At 41.0% G+C, this 25,484-nt stretch overlaps 1 protein-coding gene across 5 annotated transcripts in view; it reads right to left on the reverse strand.

Annotated features, from left to right (window-relative positions):
* Nucleotides 1-457: 457 nt before the first annotated feature.
* DCP1B (decapping mRNA 1B) overlaps nucleotides 458-25,484 on the reverse strand; it is a 37,942-nt gene continuing 12,915 nt past the window's right edge. For all 5 annotated transcript variants that reach the window (XM_083572345.1, XM_083572343.1, XM_083572344.1 and 2 more), the window contains 6 exons: nucleotides 21,237-21,303; nucleotides 17,007-17,142; nucleotides 12,487-12,615; nucleotides 8,933-9,778; nucleotides 2,573-2,818; nucleotides 458-1,834 (listed from right to left, as the gene is read on the reverse strand). In XM_083572345.1, the coding sequence (XP_083428471.1) occupies nucleotides 1,754-1,834; nucleotides 2,573-2,818; nucleotides 8,933-9,778; nucleotides 12,487-12,615; nucleotides 17,007-17,142; nucleotides 21,237-21,303 (1,505 nt within the window). In that variant the 3' untranslated portion in view covers nucleotides 458-1,753. The remainder of the gene's footprint in view (nucleotides 1,835-2,572; nucleotides 2,819-8,932; nucleotides 9,779-12,486; nucleotides 12,616-17,006; nucleotides 17,143-21,236; nucleotides 21,304-25,484) is intronic.

The following is a 25,484-nucleotide window of genomic DNA, read 5'->3' on the forward strand; positions in this document are numbered from 1 at the left end:
TTAAATATTTCATGCTGTATCAAAGTCCTTCAGAGTCTTGCTTCATTACCTCTCCACTTTTGTAACCCCCCAAAATGCCTAGGACTTTGCACTCTGCCAGCTCCTCCACCCTCAGCCATCCAAAGGTCTCCTGCTGCCTCAAACTATTCTGCTTTTTCTCCCTTTCTTGCCCCTTATGCCTGAAGCCTGTTGTGATGCCAATGGTCTTACATGACAAAAGCAGGTGCATAATCCTATCTGACAGATCTAAACTAAAAAGGCCACACTTCACCTCACCTTTTCATGCAATTCTAGTGCCTTGCACTAAATTACGGAACATCTTGTGCATTGTGCTGTACTTAAAATCTAACGCATTTTTGAGGAAAGCTAGATTCAAACTTAAAAACCATAAAACCGTAAGGTTTTCAATTCCAGAATCTTTTAGCCTCTGTGATAATAAGATGAATCCAACACATAATCTGTGTAAATACATTTTATTTTCTTTACAAATGGGTAATTGAAACTACTGTCCATCTTCTGATTGAACAACACAGTGGAAATGAAACTATTCATTCATTCACATTGCTAGTTTTAAAAAAATGCTTAAAAGTAATGCAGTCATCCTGGAGAAAATCACACTGAAGTTATCACAGTCTAATGAAATATCTACATCAAAGGGGGAAAACAGCTACAAAGAAAAGACTATAAAGAGTTATAATGTAATCATCTACTCCTTGCTGTGAATGTTCTGGTCACAAAATAGAAAAATATTTGCTTACAAAATGAGGTTTTGTTTTTTGTTTTTTAAAAAGAGGAAAACCACCTCTTTCCTACATAGTAGTCTGCATGCAGAGAACTTGGAGTGTGTTGCAGAGAACAAGAAAGGAAATGGTATGAAGAATCCAATCAAATTCTTGGCATAGGCAAGTCGTTTTGCAGCGGCTGACTCTTGGATGCAGACCCTTCCCACGTTATCTTTTTCACACAACTCTGGCATTTAGGGAGAAATTGTAACATGATAAACCAGTCTCCTGCGGGCAAGTGACATTCCTTCCAAAGGATAATGACAGCCTCTGTTGTGGTTTTTCTTTTGGGGGGTGGTGGTCAGTAGAACTGGAGGTGGTATGGATGTCCACGGCATACGCATTCACTTCTTTGCCATCAAACAGGTTTAAAAACAAAACAAAAAACCAACATACAGATTGTGTGAACAGAGATAGTAGAGGGATGGATGTCCAAATCACTGGCAATGATGACCACAATGTTATTTTTAGCTCTTTGAAAAGCTTTCCCTAGCCACAGCTTTCACAATAGCTTCAAAGTTTTCTACTATAGTCCAAGCCTGCCACCTGGTGGCCGCCAGCAAGTACCATCCTTTGTAAACAATGTAGAGTAGTAACTTCCACCTATGGTAACTAATGATTCCAGCAAAGTACCTAGGCAACTAATCTCTAATATTCTTCTTTTAAAAAACACAAAAAACAGATGTATTATTGAAGAGAAAATATAAATCTTTATACATGCTGGTATCCAGCCTACATAAGAAAAACACTATAAAGGTATCTTAAGTCGGTTGTCATACTGTGACATCACCCTACCCTCTGGAAGGCACTATCCGTTCCCACCCACTCATTCCTCAGCAGAGCACAGACTTGCCAGCGAGCATCATTTAAAGCTATGCAGAAAGCCCCAAACCCCTTGTTTTGTTTGACGGTTATTTTAAAAAGTCAAGTTCAGGATATGAGATGCATTTTAATTTTAAAAAAACAAAGTTTCACATGGGTTTTTTCAGTGCTGCTTTTCTCACGCTGACAAGGTACGCGTCATAGATGATGTTTAGGAAGTTGTCGTCATTCTGAAGGGGGAAAGGCATATACTTTGTTAATAATACGAATTTTAAAACCACAGAGAAATTAAAACTCCACATTTTTTGTACCGTTGTGTTCATTAATGCACCGGGAAATGCACATTTAGATCCTAGGAAGCCCACGGAGTGGTCTTGAGTATGCCACCCACTGTCATTCTAATTATTTTCCTGGGTTTTTGCTGAGGCTAAAATGTTGTTCTAAGCAACTTGGAGCAAAGGCAGGATAAAACTACTTCTACAGTCAGTGGTAGCTCTAAGCAGGATCCCCACTGCTGGCTGTCAAAATGAACAACATTTGGGCACAGATCAGCAACTCCCAATTGACTGCAGTGCATAGGGAGCTGATTTGTTGCATCTAAACTGTTTCAGACCTTGTGAGAAACTAGAGGTGCTGTCAATGCTCTAGCTACTGACAAGACAGCTGCAAATTGGGGGCTGTTTTTTTTCCAGGGCACACAGATGCCTAATTGTAGACTTACAATATGGTAAGTCTTACTTTCATAATAGCCAAACTGGACCATCAGCCAACTTAGCAAAATGGAGAAGTAACCTGTGTAACAAAACAGAACAAAACACTCAGTTGAGGATTATCTACACAACAATGCTGTATGCTTACTGGTGACAATTCATTCCAACTCCCCGCTTGCACTTATCTCCTAGGGTGACAGATGCAAATAGTTTTTAAGAGAGGACAAGGACAGATGAGAAATGTAATGGACGCTTTACCTGGATCAGATGTAGTAACGTTTCCTGTAGTTGTAGCTTTGTCAGTGAGCTGCTGTTTGTAACAGCTGCTTCTGGGTTCTGCACAGACAGGCTGTTAGTGGAACTAGAAACAGCTTCTTGGTTCATGACGGGCAGCCATCCACCTTCACTTGGCTTTGGCGGTGCTGGGGCAGACTGACTGAACACCATTGGAGACATCAGTAGTGAAGGAGCTACAGTAGCAGGAATGCGCTGCGGTGAGATGACCTGCTCATCACACACAAGGACATCACATTAAATTACACATCAACCACAGCTATACAAAGGAATCTGAGGTGGCATTAAAAAACTATCTGGCAAGCAGCTTACTGCCTTTCTGGAAGGTGAACTCAACCCTGCTGGAGCTGGCAGTCATCCTAGCAAGGCAGAAAAATATTCTTTGGGTTGAGGGTGATAGGGTCACTTTCGGTTTGATGTGCCACCAAGCAGAGAGTTGAGGTGGCTCTTGCAGTCCAGAGAACCTGGATAGCCATTGTGAATGGCTCTGGGAATGGACCCAGAGCCAAAGAAACCACCCAAATGGAGAAAGGCTGCTTCTTGGAGACCGAATCATTCAGACATAGGTTAGATGTAAGAGGGTGGGCAGCTAGAATTCAGAAAAGCCTGAACAGTTTCTCAACCAGAAGGGCCAAAATAGATCCAGTGTTGCAGACCCATGTGTCAGAACTGGGTTGTTGCTGCAGCCTGACAGAAAAATTATGCCAGTTGTGGCTTCTGCTGTCACAGCAGTGGTATGACCTGCCAGCCCTAAATGGCCAAAAAGCTATGCTTGGGGTATGTATGTATGTGGCAAAATTTCCCATGCAGATCTGAAATTGGCCAACTAATTCTTTGGGTGGAGGGCAGCCCTTTAAGTCAGGAGGCTTGTCAGGTTCTGCCTGAAAAAAGACCCCTTATTTATTTGTATACAGATACGCTGTCTCTCCTCCCCCCCCCCCCCCCGATGGTATTCAAGGCAGCTTACAGTTAAAAACAAGAACTGCACAAAATAGGAAATTCAATCATCAAAACACAATGAAACATTGATAGAATTAAAATGATTAACATATATGAAATCTGTTTAAAACATACCAATAATTACAATAAAAACAGCATGGCACCAGCCCTTTAATTAAAATTTGTACCCAGATTCACCCTCCCTACCCTGATGTTTCTCTTCTAATGATTCCATGAGGTTTTTATTTGTTTATACAAGACATTATCTGCTCATGTAAAGCCAAGTGAGGCTTTAAGCAGGGCCTGCGCTACAAATTGGTGAAAGGCTGCTGCACTAATGCATTCAGTTGCTTGAGTTCAAGATTCCAACATTAAAGCTAAATTAAATAGATGCTGGCAGATAGGAAGAGACGGTACACTGATGATCCAGTTGCTGAATCTCGTCTTTGCTAAGCAGGGTGATTAATTAGAAACCATTAATTCATTTTATCTAATGGTTGGGAGAGCTATATATCACCTGTAGTTATACATTTTGGCAGCCCCATACATTATGAACAAGCAGCCTGTTTTGAAGAGCAGATTGCATATTGCTCCACATTACCATGGTCAGCAAGGTCTAAGGCTTCAGTCTCTAAGGCGGAGTGTAATCCCACACACGTGTATAGCAGATTTGCAGGCTTCTGTTGACAATGGCCATGCTTTTAAAGGAAAGTAATACTTGTATGCAGCTGAAATAGCTGGATAAGCCTCTCTTTCTCTGCCCCAAGGCAGATATTTCAGAATGTTATTTTTAGGGAATTCCTTCAAGGCCTAGGCATTAATTATGCTTGAAGAGACTAACAGACATGGAATGAAACACTTTATTACAACAACTTGGGCTGGAGGCAGGTAATAATTTTAAAGAAACTGGAAATAGCATACATGCATAACCCAGATGCAGATGTAATGTTCCTGTTCCCAAAAAAATTAGACAGCCTTCCCCAGCAAAGGAGACTTTCTTGTTTGTTAAATGGGCTTTCCTATGATGTCTGACACAGGAAACTGTGGTTTAAGTACTCCTTGTAGACCAGGCTCAAATATGTGATATGCTTCCCACAGGAATTTGATTGACCACTGTGAGGAATAGGATGCTGGACCAAATAGGGCTTTTCTTATATTCTTACAAATAAGGAAATATATGCAGCTGGGCATGATAGGAAGAAGGTGTGCTTCAGCCCATCCATATTTCTACTCCAACAAACCATATTTATTGGTAATTGGGAAGGTCACATTTGAATACCGCCATAGGTTTTGATTAAAATGACTCCTTGTCTGCATGGAAAGCACTCTTTTTCCCCACAAGTGGAGGTGTTGTTTGACTTCCCTGACCCACAGGAGTCACTGGGCATAAGTGGCTGCAACAAGAAAAGGGAGGAAAGCCCCATTGCACTGACAAAACTCCAATGGTTCTTTGGGTCCAAACCATAGTCCTGCTGTCTGACTCTAAACTGGTTTTTTTATCAGAGCATGCCACAAGCAGGAATTCTACCTTTAAACCACCTACTTTCAAGATCTTCCTCCAATTTTCTGCCCTTTCCTCTTATTTTGGTTGCACCTCTTACCTCTTTACAATTACTGCAGCTTTGGGAAAGCCTTCCTATCAACTTTTTTTGTGAAAAATCATTTTCTCTGTGCATAGTTGAAATGGACTGCCTAGGTATGCTCTCTGAGCAGCTCAGACTTGATCAAGCTTGTGTTTTCTTTGGGTTGATTCAAGTACCACTGTGTTCTGCTTTTCCTAATTGCTTTCGTAACAAGTATTTCCCCTCCACTGAACCTTATACTGCAGATTACAGCTTTGAAGCCAGATGGAGATGCATCACAAGCCAAATCGAAATGAGACCAATAATATGTCGAGCCCACTGCTGAGGAAGTACAAACTGCAGATTCCAGTTACTGAAGGAACTTATGGCGAGTCCTTTAAATGCACATTTGTTCAGTCCCACCACCAATATTCAAGATGTTGTCTAGGTGGCAAGCTGCACCCAGCAGACCCTATAAAACTTGGTCCACTTGAAAGACAGTGGGAGCAGATAAAATGCCAAAAAGCAATTCTAGGGAACAGACTTTTGGGTGCGTTTATTGTCAGGTTCTGCTTTGATTCGCTTTGCCTGAGCATCTGCATGTGTGACTGCGCCAATACTATTTGACTGAAATGTCTGTCCTTAGTTATGGTGACAAACAAGTCTTCAGCTGGCAGCAATACACTATAGTACAGATTAGCAACAATGCTCATCCGGAAGTCTTTACAAACTTAAATATTTCTGTAGAATAGACACAGGTGATACTGCCAAAGTCTGGAGCAAGAACTTCCTCACTTAGAACTTTTAGGCCAAACGTCTCTGAAGTTTGAGCTTGCTTGCTATTGGCTCAGCATACCAGCAGCAACCCTTTCTACCACTGCAGCTGTAGCCTTCATTAAGCAGCTTTTTTTATGGGCACTTGAACCCTGACAAAGCTTCTGTACTTTTATAGTTCTATAGTAGAATGTGGCAAAGAGACAAAACCTAACATATAAGCTATATAAGGAGACCTGGAAAATGGCATCCTAAGAAATGGCACCCAGGAAACATGGCAACCACAATGCAAGCTGGCAATTAGGTTAGTGGCTGAGGAAAGCTGTCTTTGCATGTCAAAACTGGCAAGTAGCGGCACACAGGAAAAAGCTTTAAAAACCAGTGGGTTTCAAGCTTCAAGGGAGCACTTAGGCCTGGGACAAGAGAACTAGCAACTGGGGGTAGTGTTCATGCCGGTGAAGAAATCTGCTGACATATGTTGTGAAAGGATGGCATAATGAAATTGGCTGTCTGGGGTAATTTTAAAAATTAACCTCTGTTCCTGCTGCTGTCTCCATCAAAACTGATGGCTCTTCAATGAAAATGTGAGCCCCTGGGAAATCTGAACTCCTGGTCCATTTGTGTTTGACACCCATTTTTAAATCTCAAACCCTGAGCAAGGCTTATGGAGACAGCCACAGGCTCAGAACTTAGTTATACCCATTATACTACAGAGCCAATTAAATTTGCTGCAGTTGGCAAGACGTGCTTTCTTTCCCCAATAAACTGGTGTCACTGGGGGCAGGTTTAGCCTCCACCAAGTAGTTTCCCGAGGATATTGCTTTATTTTCTCCTGTGTAAGTGAACGGCCCCTATCGACATCTGTAAGAAAACATTAAGAGCTGCACTATGGGATACTGTATTGGTGGAAATAAAACCTGTTTTCCAACCCTGGGCAACCCAGCCCAGAAAGTACCTCCCCTGCAATGCACAGACAATCTCTCAGTTCCATCACAATACTGTGCAATAAAACATTATCTTCCTATGGATAGACTTTGCTGTCCACATTCTGAATAACATCAGCAAGCTGATTAAAGTATCACATCATGAACCCATTATCAAATTCTATCCCAAATGGTTGTTTTTCCATTTCATTTTAGTCCAAATGTCATAAGCATCATCCTCAGACACAGGGTCAATGAATCATCAAATTCCAACTTTTCTTGTTTTGACACCTCCTGCACTTTCACACTTTCTATTAGTTCAAATTATAGAGCCTAACAATAAGCTCAATTTCCAGTTTTATTTAATAGTGTGCTTGGCTGCAGTCTACGGAGGAGAGGCTGGAGGAAATGGCAGACTGCACAACAAAAGCAGCAGCCAAAAGCCAAGCCCCCACAGCTGCACAGATCCCATTTGCCCAAGTGAGGGATTTCCAAGGATTATTAAAGGGATCATTTAACTTTGGAAGTGGTGGGAGTGATTTGTATTATAATTTAGAAATGCCTTTTCTTGGATGCAGCTTGACAACAGCAAAATATGCAGTATATCTGAAAAACCCTTTATAAACAAATCAAGAAATCAAGTGCTGAAGGTCAATGGGAAAGCAAAACTATATTCCATAGGGACACCGCTATGGAAACCTAGATTCACTTGGGATCAGTAGTATCAGTGGATGTGCAGGCAAGAGATCTTTAGCCTAGTTGCCCATCCCAGCTGTATTCCTCCTTACCACACTTTGCCATTAGGCTTCACTCAAATGTTGGCATAAGGAGAAATAGCTAACATGCAGTTGGGTGGAGTCCCAGGTAGCATTGATGCAATGATGGAAATTACCTGTGACCCAATATCTATGTGCAATTTGTCCAATTTCTGCTTTTCTTCCATCATAGTTTGGAAGCGAAAAGATTGCAGAAACTGAGTGAATTATTTATCCATTCCTGCAAGTTTGCACCTAGTTCATGTCTTACTTCCTATACATGGTGGTAAGCACATATCCCAAGAATAAGGCTCACACTCTACCCAATTCGCGAATGTCTGAAATGACTCTAACAATATTCAGAAGTATCTCCAGTGAACACACAGGGCTCTCACAAATGCACAGGAGCAGTGCCATGCTTGCAATGGGATGCACATGCAGAGCTACTCCTTTTGGAAATGAATGGGGAAACTCTTGTGCGAATGGCATCTTCATATACCTATCAGAGCTCCTGTGCACACAAATACTTGCTGGATGTTAACTTTCAGTTCCTGCAATAAGAGACAAGTTCTCAGAGGCAAAAGCAAGCAATAACTCTGCCTTCATGCATATAAAGCAAACTGTCTCAAATAAGCCATCCAAGGAACTGAGTGGACCAGCAATCCTTCATTACAGCTCTGAAAAGCCATTACAGTCATACCTTGGAAGTCGAATGGAATCCATTCCAGAAGTCTGTTCGGCTTCCAAAATGTTCAAAAACCAAACTGTGGCTTTTGATTGGCTGCAGGAAGCTCCTGCAGCCAATCAAGCCATGGAAGCCTTCTTGGACGTTCGGCATCCAAAAATAGTTTGCAAACTGGAACAGTCACTTTGCGGTGTTTGGGAGCCAAAATGTTCGAGAACTAAGCTGTTCAAAAACCAAGGTACGACTGTACTAGCTATGGTCTAACAATGCAGAGGACATTCAGGTACAAAATGTCCACTTGCCCCCCTTGAAAAGGCATGCCCCACTTCAAGAACTTTTGAATCTGGGGATGAGGATGACTTGACATGAGGTTCACCCACAAAGGTAAAAGGTTTTTGAATTGTTGGGACATTTGCTGGTGAATGGATGCTGCACACACAAAAAACACCCAGGATTTTTCAAATCTACATGCTTGAAAAAACTCAAGCTAAGCCCAAAGGGTTGTTAAAATGAACTAAGGAGCAGTGTTTGGACACCACTAGTATGGACCATGAACTAGACTACAGTTCCCCAATGCTAGAACTGAGAGGTGTACTTTTGGTTTTTGAATGTTGAAAGTAGAACAAGCAGCCTGTTGATCCAAGGTTCTCGGCCTCTAGGCTCTATCAAATCTATTGCTGGTTTACCTGAAAAAGAGGAGGCTGCTTTTCTGTGTTTGAAGCTTTGTCCATCCAGGAATCCAGAGGTTTTAGGGTGGTGCTGCTCTGAGTAACCACGGGAAACTTGGCTGCCAAGGTTGGCCGACTGGATACATGCAACTGCTGCTCCTGTTGCACTATCTGAAGTTTCTTTAATAACTCTTGTGGTGAAATTACTCCAGAATTTCCAGATTGGTTCCCAGAGAGAGGAAGAGACTGTCCGGGAAGCTTGGGTTGTTCTTTACCAAGGGCTGGAGGTCCCAAAGTCTGACCTGGGAGAGAGCCATTGAAATACATGAGATGAGGCTGTGTCACATTCTTTACCTGGGCTCCTGAGGAGACAGCAGGAGCCCTGGTGAAGACTGATGCAGCAGAACTCACTGGTCCTACATTGCTGGGCTCCATTTTTCTCATTTGTCCTGACTGGCTATGGAGCTGTTGCAGCAGGCTACGTGTGCTGGCGGCATCTTGGACTGGATGAGATGTCCGAATGCTATGAGAAGCCACAGGCTGGAAGAGTCCCGTGAAAACCTCCCCTACCGAAGGGACGCTGCCGTTCTCACACATCCGGTTCTCAGGGAGTTCGGAGACCGGGTGAAGCTCTGCTCCACGCACCATCAGTTTCTGAATGGCTGGGCAAAGCTGCTTCTCTGCTGTGGGCGAGTGTCTTCCAGGTTCCTCATAGGACAGAGAGCGCACAACACCTTGCCTCAGAGGAAAGTTTTCTTGGTGAAGTTTTTGTGACTGCTCTGAGGTATCTTGGTATTTGTTAGACTTTTCCTGCTTTCCAAAGAGCGTTGTGAGAGATAAGTGTTGTGGTTCAGGGTCTATGTTCTGGTGGGAGAGCGGGGAGGAGAAAAGAAAGCCAGTTTAATTCAGAAAAATAAAGGCAAAATAAAGGTTTGGCTAGCAGCATCAAAGGAAGAGAGAGAACAGCAGATGCCACTGTACGTTCTCCGAAAGCTGAACAAATGGCTTTTCTACAAACAATTGGTAAGATCACAGACGTTCTGTTTGTGGCAGAAGCATGAGTTTGGAACCAGTTGGTGGGAAGATGGTTGGTGAGGACAGTTATAAGGAGAGAAGTGGTGGACAGGGGACAGCTCCTCCTATATGCTGCTTCTTCAGCACACACCACACTTTCCTGACGCTGCCTCACAGCTTGCTCCAGTAAGTGTTGGGTCTCTCCCTCCCTCCTTTCATTATCACTCAGCAGCAGAACCTCTTCACCTCCAGTGAACTGTCTCGCAAACTACCATTTATTTTATTTACTGTATGATTCTTTATCTGAGTGTAGCAAAGGGTGTAAAATTACACAGCACTGCACAAAAGGTCACAATACAGTGGCACCTCGGTTTCCAAACGTCTCCATTGATGAACGTTTGGGTTTCGAACACCATAAACCCGGAAGTAAATGCTTCCATTTTCGAACACGCCTTGGAAGTCAAACGGCTTCTGCTGAGTGTATATGTTATTTTTCTCTATTAAATTTACAGACCACCCTTTGCGCCGCGGTTTTCTAAAGTTTTGGAACTCAAACGGTCTTCCAGAACAGATTACGTTTGAAAACCAAGGTACCACTGTATAGCAGAGCTTATCTACCTGTTTGCTGGCTGTATGTACTAAATTATTATTAACAACTCACACCTGGTATATGAAGCTTCATTTCAACAGTTTTCTTGCATCTTTATGTGGGTGGAGGAAACGGGTTGAATTTAGTTTTGTTTAGTTTACTTTTTATTTCTATGGCTAGAATCATTTCGGTCCAATTTCACATCCTAGCTTTACAAAGCGATATACCTAGAGTACAGCCTGAAGGTCTGTACTCTACAGCCTGATGAGGTCACCACCTTACTGAAGCTAAGCAGGTCTGGGTCTGCTCAGTGCTTGGATGGGTGACTCTTGGCAGCCATATGCACAATGCATGAAGTTCCACGGCAGAAGAAAGATGGGACATAAATGTAAGAAATTAAATTTAAACAAAAGAGTTCATACTCTGGATTTCTTAACAATTAACTGATCTGGCTCAGTAATCAAGAGCACACACCCTTGTTTAAGAATGTAAGGTGCTTTGGTAGGGATCAGACCAAGATCAAACTTTCCCAATATTTGTTAAAAGAATCCTACAAATCAAGAGGCAAGAGGTGGCCTGCTGATGGAGCACAGTCTTCCTTCTACCTATCTCTGAAATATTGCACACAAACAGCGTTGTGTGTTGTTTCCTGATTAAGGGCATAAAATTGGACAGCACAGATCTGTCAGCTTTGAACACGATGTGTGATTATGAGCTGTATCTTAGTCCTCCCAGCCCAGTGTTCATGAATATCGTACACTTTGCAATGGGCTATAAAATATCATTCCTATGTAAACAGAATTGCATTACAAAAATCCATTAAAATTGCATCCATTGTAAGAAGAATTGAAAGGTTTTAAGAATCAAAGGGGTACTATGAAAGGCAAGCATAACTCCTAATGCCAACACAGGGAAAAAGCAATCACTAGAAGCCTACAGGTGCTCTTATTAATGCTTTGGATTCAAAGTCTGTAAATCATAGACAGTCACTACTGAAGGAGTTTTAAGAGCAGCAACAGAAATGGTGCCCCTCTCAAAATACTAAAGGGGGAAAAAGAGGGCAGCATCAAACACAAAGGTGGGGGGGAGAGAAAATATAATTTTATTAAATGATAAAATGCCCTTATAAACTAGTGAAATGCTTGATGCATATCAGTTCTACACTAAACTGCATTGGGCATTTTGTTGTCTTATAAGATGAGTATGTTTTTCAGGGGCACTGAAAGAACAACAACATCCAAACAAACAAACAAACAAACTATAATACAAATTGTTATATAACATAATCACCATGCCCCTGAATTATATGCATTATGTTACATAGCCTCGTTCTCAAGGGGCTTTCTGTCCTAAATTTCAAATGGAATACTACCAGACTGCTGAGGGTAACTAAGCTACTGACTGAAGTGGTGGTGGTAAAGTTTTGTTTGTATTTAGAAAAAAACACCCACTTTAACAGTAAGCCCATTCCTCACCCCAAAATTAATTGATTTCACCTGTCCCCCAAAGTTGTTGATGTTCCCTCTTTCTTTAGGGGATGAATAGTCCTGTGAAGGGGGTGAGGTGATATTTGGCCTAGCATGGCCAAGGGCTGCCCATGCCTCTCTGTTCAGCCATTCCAATAATACAACCTTTGCTTTAAGAACGCTGTTTATTTTGTAGTAATTGTTTTCTGAAAGCTGTGTGCTTTACTGATGCATACAGCCAAATATGCTTGAGCCCTCATCCAGACTTACTTAAAAATGAGTTGCAAAAAGCAGTGTGACTACCTGTGGTAAAGATACACACCACCACACCAGGGTAATGAAATTGTGGATCATGGCTGGGTTGAGAGCAAAACTTGATGCGATGGCAGAGCTTCACCCAGCAAGGTAATCTTTTTTTATTGCACAGAAAGGCTCCTAACACAGACACATAAGCCTTCTAAACTAAGAAGCTTAGGGTTAAGAAAGTAAATACAATAGCATACCTGGACTTGTTGAGGAATACACTGGTGCTGAGTTTCGCTAGGCTTCACTGGGATTGGTTTGATCAAGTTGGGGTTGTCATATATAGCAGAAGAACTGGTTATCTGTTTTGGCTCTGAGCACATTTTACACTGCAACACACAAACAAAAATATTGCTACATTAATTCTTTTTATAGAAAGCAATTTTTATTTTCAATCTCTCCATCACCGCGAAAAAAAGAATACAGTACAGTTAAACTTGAGAAGAGAAAACAGAACTGACAAACTGACAAATGTCCATGAGGATCAAGGGTACCTGAAGGAAAGACAATTGGATTTTCTTGGAACATGAGCCACATGCAATATAAGTGCAGGAAATATCCATACGAGGGATTTTATACAGATCATCTTCCATTCTAATCGTCTCTTCACTCTGCTCTTAACCTATATTTCATGCAGACTAAAGGCTAGACTTAGATTTAAAAGGGTAAAAAACATTAGAAAAACAAAACAAAAACAGCAGTGGCTTCAGGTTATCCAGATAGCACATGACATTTGATATAACAGTAGATTTTCGTCCCTGACAAGGCTCTTGAGACATCAAACATATTCAAAATCATAATAAAAGAAATGTAACATAATAAAATAGTAGAATAGCAAAGGGGGGGGGGAAACCCCAGAATCATACCCACCAGTAAAATTCAACAGAATAAAACATAGTTAAAAACCAGCTACAGTAGATTGGGCAAATTAAAAACAACCACTTGGCCCACAAAAGAAATTACGCTGGCACTGGCAAACTTCTCAGTTCCATCAGGATCTGGTATGGCTGGGCAACCTCAGGCAGTAGAGGATCAGGAGAAAGAAGAAGGGGGGGGGCTTGTAGGTTGGTGCCCAGGAATGGAAGATGGAGGTCCTCTCCTTGTGACTCCAGATGTAGCACTGGGGCGGGGGAGAGATGTGCTGGCTCTCTTCATTGCGCCTGCTGCAGAGTCCCATTGGGGAGTAAGAAGGACCCTGAACAACCAGGGGGAGGGGCTGAGCAGGAGGACTCAGTGGGGAAGATGGAGTCAGAAGGGCAAGACACAGTCTTATCACAGAGAAGAAGGCACCACCTCTGTAGGTGGGATCAGACACACCCGCTCAGGCTAAGCACATATCTGAATGCAGTATCAGGAGGTGAGAGTGTATTGAGAGTGATCTCACCCCGCCTCATATTTAAAAGCTAGGCACGAGTGGTGTGACAACCGTAGGACATCTCTGTTGCTTCTGTTCACTTTTGCATCTCTTGCCATCCACATGTACCTTGGAATCATGACTTCTGGACTAATTGCCTGCTGCTGAGCCTGCACCATTATTAGTATGAATAACTATCTTTTCTTTGGAAGCTGCTTTAGACCATCGGTCCATCTAGCTCACAATTGTGTGCATTGACTAGCAGCAGCTGTACAGGATTTCGGATGGAAGACATTGACACCAGCAAGGAAGGGAGTGTATCTAGCTTCAGGTTAGACTGGTGGATACTATTTATTTATTTGAATTATAAATACTTTATACTTTCATTTGCTGTTCTACTAAACATCACTAGAGAATGTGAAGTGATAAAAAGCACAAGCTAAATAATAATACAAAAGTTAAAAAAATGAAAAGCAGTTATCACAACTGAAACAAGCAGCAGCAGCAATAATCAGTACAACAGCAATTGAGAAAACCAGTAATGGACTTCATGTTTCTTTGCTTAGTGATTATCCCAAACTGCAGTGTAAAGATGGTCTAGGCGGGATACAAAAGCTGATTCCATCCTCCCTCCGAGCTCCGGAGGGAGTCTGCTCGGCAGGGGCTGGGTTCTACCGCACCGGCGATGCGGGGACCCTTAGAAACCACGGCCACGGAGGCCGTGGACATGGAGACTCGGCTTGCACCGTTAGCGCCCTCCCGACTCGTGAAGGAGCCTTTTTAAAGGCTACGGATCGGGTGCCGGGGAGAAGCGTGGTGCCTTGAGTTTTCTGCTTCCCCTGCTGAGCGAAGCCGCATGCCATCCGGCGGAGAGCGCTGACTTCTTCCATTGAAAATTCGGACTTTTCAACAACAACCCGTGAGTAAATTTGGAAACCGGGCTCAAAAGGAGGAAAAAAAATTTTTTTTTTCGAATTGGATACGAGCGGGGGGGATCCAAAAAGGAAGTCAGTCCCCTCCCTATTGTAAACTTTCCAAAACAAGGACGGGGAAACCAAGACCCAAAAAGGCTTGCATTGCTGATAAAAATCCAAAATTTCACGATGGGGAACTACAAGAACTGTGCTGGAGGAGGAACTGGAGAAGGGAAACGCAACCCCCCCCCCTGGGAACCGGGGCGACTGAAGAGAGAGCCTGGTGAAAGGAGTCGGAGATTTTGACAGCTGTCAAAATAGCTGTCAAAGTCGAAAAGCGGAGTGGATTTTATTATGAGAACTTGGCTGGTTAAATTTGATACAATTTGCTACAACTTGTTAAAATTTGGATACAAAATGGCGAATATGGATAACAAATTGACTTTTGGATTAGAGGAAACAAAGTCACAACAATCCCCCTTGAGGAGCTTCGGGACATTACAAGGATTGGGAAAGTGGAAAAACACCAATGGAACTTTACAGGACTGGTTATCTTCTGGGAAAGCTGCAAAACGGAAATAACATCTCGTCTTCAGGGTGTTTTCTTTTTTGTTTTTTTAAAGGAGACAATAGATTTTTCTATTGAAGAAAGGAAGGGACTGAACGTAAGGTTTTGCCCCTGAATAACAACCATCCCTGCAGACTTACCAAACTTTCGAATTACAACGTTTTAGCAGCGGAACAAAGGGAAATTAGACTACAACCTGGAAAGAACAATGGAGGGAGTTCTATTACAGTTTTATTAAAGACTGAAGTTAAAGTTTTGAAAAATAATGATAATAATAATAATTTTGATTTTCAAAAAAATTTATTTTTAATTTTAAAAAGAAATAGCCAGCAAGGAGTTGGGGAAAAGTTGTGATTTATGGCCTTAAGAATTCCAGGCAGACACTAGGGGTTGATGGTCAGGGGGAAATTAAACCGGAGACAGGGGGGGGAGAACTAAAACTCCAAAGGCTTGCCAACTTTGTTATTTTTTGCTGAATTGGTCTATTATTCATTATATTTTTTTTTATTTTCTACCTTTTCTGTTTCTATTATCTGGGGTGCTTCTTTTATTAAAAAATGGAAATTGTGGAATGACATGGGGTGGGTCTTGGGGAAAGAACACTGGGTTTTTTTCTTTTTTTTTATTATTATTAAGGGTAAAACAAATTAAGTTTCAATTTGAATGGGGAACTTGTTTGGCCAACAATATGAAGGGGGAATATGGTAGGGGTGGGGGAAGGGGGGAGTCCCGTAAAGTGATATTTTTTGTATTTTTGAAAAATTTTAATAAATATTATTTAAAAAAAAAAAACAAAAGCTGATTCCATCACATGGAATTCAGTCACAAAATGATAAAATGTAAAATAGCTATTTTGAGAAGCGTGGTGGTCCTGATGTGCAGTGGCTTTTGATGCAAATAAAACTGTAAAATGTGTCACCTTTGCTTAGCCTAATGTACATGATCTCCAGTTTTGAGAGGACAGCTATTCCTATATCTCAAAGGGCTTCCGAACATAAAATTCTCTATGATAGATTATTTTCTTAGCAACCAATTATGATAAAGAAATAGAGGGATGGGGTGGAATAAGAAGCAGACATGGACTGACTCATCCTTCAAACAAATGTTTTCTAACAAAGAGAGAAAAAATGAAACCACTTCAGTATGAGTGTAGTTTTCTACACAATCTTTTCTACTGTACAATAAAAGGGGAAAAAACAATTAAGTACCAATCATGATAATGGGTTTTTCTTTGTTCCTTCGGAGGGAATGTGACCCTATCTGCAACAAGTACTTGCCTATCTTCTGAACGTGGGAGCTACCCAACCAAAGATACTCTGCCTTCTCAAGATTCAAACACAGTTCATTGGCCCTCATCAGCCCACCACTGCATTCAGACACCCGATCCAGACCTTTCACAGCCTCTCCTGATTCAGATGTTATGGGGAAATGGAGCTACGTATCATCCATGTACCGATGACATCTTGCCCTCAAACCCCTACTGACTGCCCCCAGTGGCTTCGTATAAATGCTAATAGCACTGGGCCCTGCAGGACCCCACAGCACAAGTGCCAGGGGGCCAGGGAGTATTCATCCAGTGCTACTCTCAGAACACAGCCATGAAGGTAAGGACAGAACCATCATAATATGGTGCCTCCAATACTAATCCCTCTGAGTCAGTCCAGCAGGATACTGTGGGCGATAGTGTCAAAAGCTACCAAGAGATTGAGCAGAAGTAACACAGTAGTGCTCCCCATCTCTTTCACAATGAAGGTCAACCATCAGAGCAACCAACGCTGAGTCAGTTCCAAAACTGAGTCTGAACCCAGACAGTAGTGCATCTAGATAAATCTAGCCTTATCCAAGAATACTTGCAGGTATTGTTTTATACAGGATAGGCCTCACCTTGGTATATTCATCTTTGGCTTTGTTGAGCATCCGTAAGATATCCACTTCTTTGCTGTCACCCAAATTCAGGCTTACTGGGGAAATTCCAGTGCCAGCCCCCTGCTGTGCTTTCAGTTGTTCTTGCTGAGTTAAACTGGAAATGAAGGGTGAAGTTAAAAATGAGGGAGAAAATGGAGTTCAATTCCAACTGCTTCAAATCATTTAGCAGACATTAAGAATGGTTTCAAGGTTGTTGTTTTGGAGGAGAAGGGCTATCTCATAAGGTTTGCCTGGGTTGATAATGTAATTTCTCAAATTTTGTGCACACTGGGCCATAAAAGACTTAAATATCCCTAACACAGTCACAGATCGTCTGGTCGGGAAGTACATTAAACCACAGCTCATTTTATGATTGCTGGTGATGGTAGGGTGGCGAATATACACAAACAAGTCTTTAACTGCTAGTAAATGACCAATTTCCTGCCCCAGCTGTTTTATAATTACTGCAAACTGCTGATAATTCTAACACACAGTCACTTGGCTGAACTGCAGCGCAGTTTTAACTAGATGAAATGCTGCTATTATAACCCACTAAACATGGTTTACAATCATACAAATCCTCACAAACTAGTCTTTTACTGAAGAAAATTAGCAGTCTGAGAGTCATTTAATCACCAAAAACTGCAGGGAGAGCTGATTAGCCAGAGTTATCTTTCAATAACGTACAGTTGTTTGAGATGACAGCTTGCTTCTCCTGAAATCTTGTATAAATTCTTTCTTGCTCCTGATATTAACTATTGTGGTGTTGTTCACCATAACAAAGGCACCACTGCCATACAGGGATTGTCAATATAAGGCGCTCCTCTCTCTTTCCTCAGATGCTTTCATGGGCTACAAGTCAACTTTGTCAGTCTCCCATTCTAGGCTGAGGCTTACAGAGGTTTTCTGATCAGGCATGGAAGCAGTTAAGGACAGGCACCAAACAGTCAAGATTGGGGATATTTCACTGTGGGCTGAATACAGCATGTGACAACAGATATCCGAGTCACTGATGACAGAGAGCTTAATGTGTTGCTTCTTCCAGCATTGCAGCAAAAGATTTATGTAAAATCCACCTTCATAGAGGTCAGTGATCCAGGAGCCCACAACTCTTATCCTCAAGAGTCTTTGGACTCTACTTTTGATTGGATATTTGATGTTTGGTATTTTATTTGGTACTCTATGTTAGCAGAAAGGAGGGGGAAAGATCTGTAAATAATGGGGCCCCAAACGCCACCAAAAGCAAGGAGCAACAAAACCTGTTTTATAGTCTTATTAGCCTTTAAGGTGACACAGGATTATCTTTTTCTTTCTTTCTTTCTTTCTTTCTTTCTTTCTTTCTTTCTTTCTTTTTGCTATAGCAGATCAAACAGACCTATTCCTCTGGATCATGTATTGGTCATGGCTCAATATGCTTCCACTCCCCGCGCAGCCTACACACTATGTTAGCTATGCTAATATTTGTTTTAGATGACTGTTGCCATATCAACCTCTTATGGATCAATAACTGCTTAAGAAAAGGAAGCAGACCTTTTAAACAGTTTAGAATACAGTGGTGCCTCGCAAGACGAAAAACGCGCAAGACGAAAGAGTTTTCCGTTTTTTGAGTCGTTCCGCAAGACGAATTTCCCTATGGGCTTGCTTCGCAAGACGAAACGTCTTGCGAGTTCTTGCGAGTTTGTTTCCTTTTTCTTAAAGCCGCTAAGCCGTTAATAGCTGCTAAGCCGCTAAGCCGTTAATAGCCGCTAAGCCGCTAATAGCCGCTAAGCCGCTAATAGCCCTGCTTTGCAAGACGAAGAAACCGCAAGACGAAGAGACTCGCGGAACGGATTAATTTCGTCTTGCGAGGCACCACTGTAAGGAGAAAAATTATCAATAAATTACCCAAAGGGTCTATACTGGGAATGCTACCTTTTATTCATAAACATTCTTAAGTCAGGGGTAAGCAGTGAGATAGCCAAGTTTGTTATTTGGGCTGTGAAATGCAAAAGCAAATTGAAGAGTTCCAGAAGAAGCTAGCTCCAAACCGAGTGAATGATAAGAAAGCTTCACACAACATTTAATGTTCGCAAGGGCTAAGTGATGCACACTGGGGCAAAACACAACTACTTTGTACATATGGAGGTGGGATCTGAATTGACCGCAACTAACCCAAGAAACAGAACTTTAAGTTGTGGTAGGCGGTTCACTGAAAATGTCAACTTTCTGCGCAGTGGAAGTGAAAAAGACAAGTCAATATTGGGAATTATTGGGAAAGGAAAATAAAACTACCAATATCACAATGACTTTTATATAGATCTACTGTGTGACTACATTTGGAACATTAGGTGCAGTATATCTCAAAAATCGTATCACAGCACTAGAAAAAGTTCAGAAATTTTCCCATGAGGGAAGCATTTGCACACTTCTGATGCGGTGGGGTAAGGAATACAACTAAGGAGAGATATTAGAGATTGTTAATATAATTACTCTGCTCCTTTCAATTGCTACACAAGAGGGATACATGCCTATTTCTTTTTTCAAAAAGACTATAGCTGCAATTAAATTGTGTTAGGGAAATGTTAACTACATTTGTGATCTGTGCATACTTCTGTAATGTCTAATAAGCAGTAATGTGTAGCTTATGGTTTTCTATTGCACTTCTGTATGAATGTGAATCAGGATAGGATAAAACAGTTGGTGATTGTTTTTAGAAGTATTTAAATATTTTTTGAAGTTTAATTGTATTAGTATTGATATGTTTTGCTGCCCTCTGGCTCCTCTGGAGGAAACTTTGGGGTAAAAATCTAAATAATAATACTGGGGAAGAGGAGCTCTGACTTTCCTAGAGTGAAACATCTTCTCTCTTTCTCTACAGCAGATGGACTCTTTTGAACATGCATTTCCGGGTCTTGTAGAATTTCCTGATCAATGCCTAGCAGGAGAAGTAAATCTGTAGATCATTTCACAGCAATCGCACTGTAATGTAACTGGGCAAAAACAAAGGTTGACTGGTCCATTGTTATTCCCAGGCAAATTTAACTCCCCTGATAAATCCTTTAAGCTGCAGGCATCTGGTTAGAGTTAGAATTTAGATGATAAATTGAATATACCTGCACCAGATTCTACACTAGACTCCACCCAGGTATCTTTAGAAAGTTACAGCCCAAACATCGTATGTACGACCAATTGCAAGAGCATGGCATTAGATACAAAGCGAGTGTAAAAGTAACAAGGGAACCAGAATAACTGGAATGCCTCTGCAAGTGGCCTAGCTACCATTACCACACAGATGGCTACAGGATTACCAAAGAGAGAGAGGGAAGGGCCTTACCTCAGTGGTACAGGATTTGCTTTCTATGTAGAACACCCCAGGTTTGATCCCTGCTATCTCCAGGTAGGACTGGGAGAGACCCTGTCTGACACCCTAAAGAACCACTGCTATCTCAGATTATAGCCTGGAGGACCTCTGACCTCAGCAATCCAGATAGGATCCCTCAAACTGGTACCTAGCTAATCCACCCCGTGGTGGAATTTCATCATTCAGGGCACTTAGAAAGAGATGCTATCTGTCAGTGCTTGGATATTATAAAACAAATATATTAAAAATACTAAGAAGTGATCTCTATATGCTATAGTAAGCACATTTATAACATTTATTGAATGTATATGGTCCCTGGCTTATTTGTATAATCCAAGTTTTATTGAAGGCACTAACCTGTTTCAGCAGGTTAATCTTACAAACAGTCCTATTTCAAAGAAGTAGGGAATAAAGTTGCATACTTCTCCATATTACCAGGGCAAGTGAGATCAATAGGAATAGACTATACAAAACAAATTGCAATGTATAAAAATAAATTACAATTTACAGACATTTGCCTGTGATTTATTTCCTCCTCAGTCTTTATCAAATAAGAGCTTTCCTCCCATGAAGTAAATTTTCACTGAACAATTCCAAAATGCGTTAGTCCAAATTAAAATATGCTTCACAGTGCAATCTTATGTAGTTTTATTCAGAAGTAAGTCCCATTGATTTCAATAAGACTTACTGCTATTTAAGTGTCCACAGTACTGCAGTGTCAGTTGACTTTTCTGCTTTAATGAGCCTATTTATGTTGTTAATATAAAGGGGGTTAATCTTAAACAGCTTCAATATAATGAACAATGCTATAACATGCAAAAGAACACAAATAAAATCCTCAAAGGGCTTCCTTGACCACCAGCACTTACTTTTTCATGAGCTCTGCAATTCTTTGGCATTCTTCCTTATCATAAAACCAAATTCCATAAATGGACACTGTAAATGCACATCAAACACAAACAATGAACAACACATTACAATGCTTTCCAGCATCCTCTGGCTTTGTAAAGGTTTCAAAAATATTTTGTAAGCCTTAAACAGTTGCATTTTACCTTCCCCCTGTTGCTATATGATGCAAATATCTGGCTGCTCCCCATACCTTCCAGTTTCTGTTCTGGCTCCGTACCAACACACCAGGTCCTTCCAACTTCTACTTGTGCAACACTGTCCGCAGCCCCATCCATGAGGTCTGCATTTATTTATTTTTATTAACGTTTGAAAACCCACATAATTTGGACCTTTGGCTGCTGGAAACTAGCCCCAATGCCTTGAATGAATGGGCAACTTTCACCCATCTGCATGGAATGGAATTGGGGGTACTTTCTGGAGTGCTTTTCAGAGTGATCAGGTCTTATGTGGTCTTCTACAGGATTTGTTGGGGAATGTTGATAGAGAGAACAAAGTATATGCAATGTAATAAACCTTCTGTTATTGGAGTGAAAGACAGTCTCCCCTTCTATCATCGCTTTGGTAAACTGGAAATCCTGGAATAACTGAAAATTGAAGTCTGCTAAGAGATTTGTTCTGAACATTTGGGGGTAAATAATCACTATAAATAGCAGCAATGTTTAAAAGACTGCACCCATTTTTACAGAACATTTTCCATTAATGTCCCAGATTTTTGTTTTACTTGTCTAAATAAAGCATTTAACACAATAGATTGTAGTGGGTCCAGGACGCCTGTATACATAATTCAGGAGGTACTGTTAGTTTTACATTGTGACAATATGTCCACATTTTATACAGAAAAAGGAAATTAAATCTTGAAGCACAAGCCAACAAGCCCCACCCCAGAAGTGTTTAGCAGAAAAATCTATCGAAGGTGATAATGAGAGCTATTTTAGGTCCCAAATTAAGGAGTGATATATGCACTTATTTTCATGCTGAATGTGAAAATAGCATTTGTCCTCAAGACCATCTGAATACAGAACGTGATGTCACACCTTCTGCAATGCAATTTTAAGTGCACTCAATAGTTAAAGTTAGGTTTTTGAACATCAAGTGCCTAAGCACATTAACTTGAAGGTTACTTCACTGGAACTCAATTCCAATTAGGTGGCTGTGCTATATGTTTGCTATGAAGTAAATTGGCATGGAGTTCAGTTGCACTGAGTTATTGCCTGCTAAACTGCAGCATCTTCCTGCCCAAACAAGGAATAATTCCACCCCCACTGATGGTGGAAACACACCTGCAGGCACATAGATTACCATAATATATTTCCCTACAATTCTTGCATGGCCTCCACTATTTGTAATTTGCCCTCATGGGATCAAAACCAGATACAACTACATCAATACACTATTCAATTTCCAAAAGTGTAATTTCTATCTTAGTTTCAGCACCCAGGCTAATTTATAAAGCAAAGCAACCTCAGGAGGAATTACAGGGAAATATTATTAAATACACTCGCTCTAATTCTCAAAGGAGGCTATAGCTTTGCAGTAAATCATATGCTGTACATATGAGACCCTAACTGAAATCTACCACCTCAAATTAAGTGTACATCCAGACAAGATCAACTGGTCATTTGCTGTCATGGCGCTCCTTTCGGAGTTCTCAATTTGAACTTCCTCCTCCTGGAAATTGCAGATTTGGATTTCATCTATTCTTTACTTGCCTATATTAAATGCTGAATTTGTGCAAATGCATTCAAACACATCCCAATAAACCTAAGCTTGTTTGCCAAGTCAGAGATGTTATTTTAGGGCTATCATTATTTTTAATTACCTAAAGATTGTTTTAATTTGCACTTCATATTTACATCACAATTTTTTATTTTATTTACATTATCATATTTTATCACCATAAATGTTTCCTGTGACATTTTTTAATTCAACAAGCAACAAAGAGAATGTTTCCTACTTTCCCCCAGCTAAGCATTCTTTATTTTCTCTTGCTGTGTATAGCCAACATGTTTTTCCAAGAAGAGACCTGCTGACAAATGAGAGTGCAGCTTGAGAAATGAGTTTTCAGTAGTGAAAGGATGCAATTTCGCCTTTGAACAAGACAGTGAATAAGGTTAGGGTTCAATCTCCTATTTTGAAAGACTACGCTGCAGCTTGTGTCATGTGACCCAAGACCCAGTAACTGAGTACTGTCACGTGCAATTGGTCCTTTCTTGTTACAAACTGCAGAACAGCTTGTGCTTACTGTCTTGCCTTCCATGGTTTATGAAGAGCCTTAGCTGCACATGCTGTTCAATGGATTAGGGCAAAATACACTGTTTAATGTCAAGGATCTCCCCTGAAGTCAATGGGATTAATGTGCAAGTGAGCAGTCTGAAGACTACAGACAAGAACAATTCATCTTAACCTGTGAAATACACCAACAGTTTTTGCTTCTCTCTTTTTTAGTGTATACCTTCACTATTTAACATTGCTTCATTTTAGGGTCATTTCTAACATAATGTTTGGAATTTGCGAAATGGCTTTTTAAAAGCATTGCCTGAGTGCTTAAGCAGAAATTGTACATGGGGCTGAAGTATTTTCTGTATCAGTCTGTCAATGCGATTCTAAATTTCTGCGGCATTCATGTTCTTATCTTCAGAAAAATTACTTGGATGATTAATCGCTTCAAAATGGTAATCTGTGCACAAATCACTTAATTGCAAACTATTCCAATGCAGCTTTTCTTGTGCTACACTTTGACTATTACATGAACAGACCCAGGGATGCCAACTTGAATAAAATACGGGGGGGGGGGGGAGCCCCGCCCTGCATAACCGATCAGATGATGTGGCACACCATACTATTTGAACGGCAATCCCCATCAAATTTGGGGGGGCCCAGCCTCCTCAAATTTTATTTTATGGGGGAGGGCCCCCCGAAGGGACCTTGGTCCCTAGGAATTGGCTCCTATGAACAGACCTACAAAGAATCCACTTCGCACAACTGTTCAACAATATTCTCAATTCTTTATTAGTCCTCTTTATGCTCAGCAATAAATTCTAACTAAAAACTGCAAGAATGCTAGTATAACAAAGAGGCCTAGAGCTTGAGCTGGAATTCAGGAAGTCATTGGTTCAAATCTCACCTCAGAAATGAATTTACTACGCAGTCTTTGGAAAGCCACCATAGCCTCACCTACTCATCCTACATCCATAATATGGGAACAATACCGAGTCCTGAGGAATCGCAACGGGATAGCACAAACAGATGAATACAATAAAAAATGTGGTTGTGGGGTCCAAAATAGTGCAAGTGAACGACTTCAGTGAAAGGATCCCAATGCACTTTGAGCAAAAGCCCTCCCCGGGGAAACATTTTAATATTCCTACACAACTTGATAGTTGGTTGTTGTTTTTTAAAGCACTCCGTTAAGCCCAAACTTTTTCAACAACAGTTTAAAACCATACAAAGCATGAATCAATTTGTTTATTTTTATCATAACATAAAGTGTCAAATGCAAAATGCCTTAAGGTACACAGAACTAGAAAAATCAACATGAGAAGTCTCTTCACTTGAAAATATAAATGTGATGGATATCTGGTACCCCACATAACCTGCAAAGGGCAAAGGACTGGAGCAGAATGCATTCCTAACAGTGTCAGACTCAAGTCCCGAGAAAGCAATAGCAGTTTGTCCAGACCACCAAGAAAACCCATCTTGGAAGCTGTAAAAGAGGCCAGAGAATATCAACTTATTTGCTGGACTCCTGACCTATTGTCTAAGGCAGAGAGTCTCCCTGCAATTCTCCCTTTGACTAGAGTGCAGTAGTGTTGCATAGGCCAAATATACCTGCCATCTCCTTATGGCACCAGTTCTCAATTCCTCTCTTATTTAAATAGAAAAGAATACATTTTGAACTGCTTGCTCTTCATTTTCCTTCATGGAGTGTTAAGTTCACCAGTGCAGCACACGTCACTTCTATTTCACATTAGGACTCCCATATGACACCACACTTATGCATGTTTATTGAATCTGGTGGTACCTGCACACGTGTTATATGGGCAAGAGTTGTTACATACTTAAATATCACAATCCAAAAATGATTGCCTAAACCAGATGCCTCAAAACAAATTAAATCCATCTCTTGTGACAAGTTATGGATTGGATTAGATTTATTACCAAGAGTGCAAATCTCTCTTTAGCTCAAGAAATCTGTGGTTAACTTCTGC

Source organism: Podarcis filfolensis (genome assembly GCF_964270895.1).
Source record: "Podarcis filfolensis genome assembly, chromosome: 10".
NCBI classification, from domain to species: Eukaryota; Metazoa; Chordata; class Lepidosauria; order Squamata; family Lacertidae; genus Podarcis; species Podarcis filfolensis.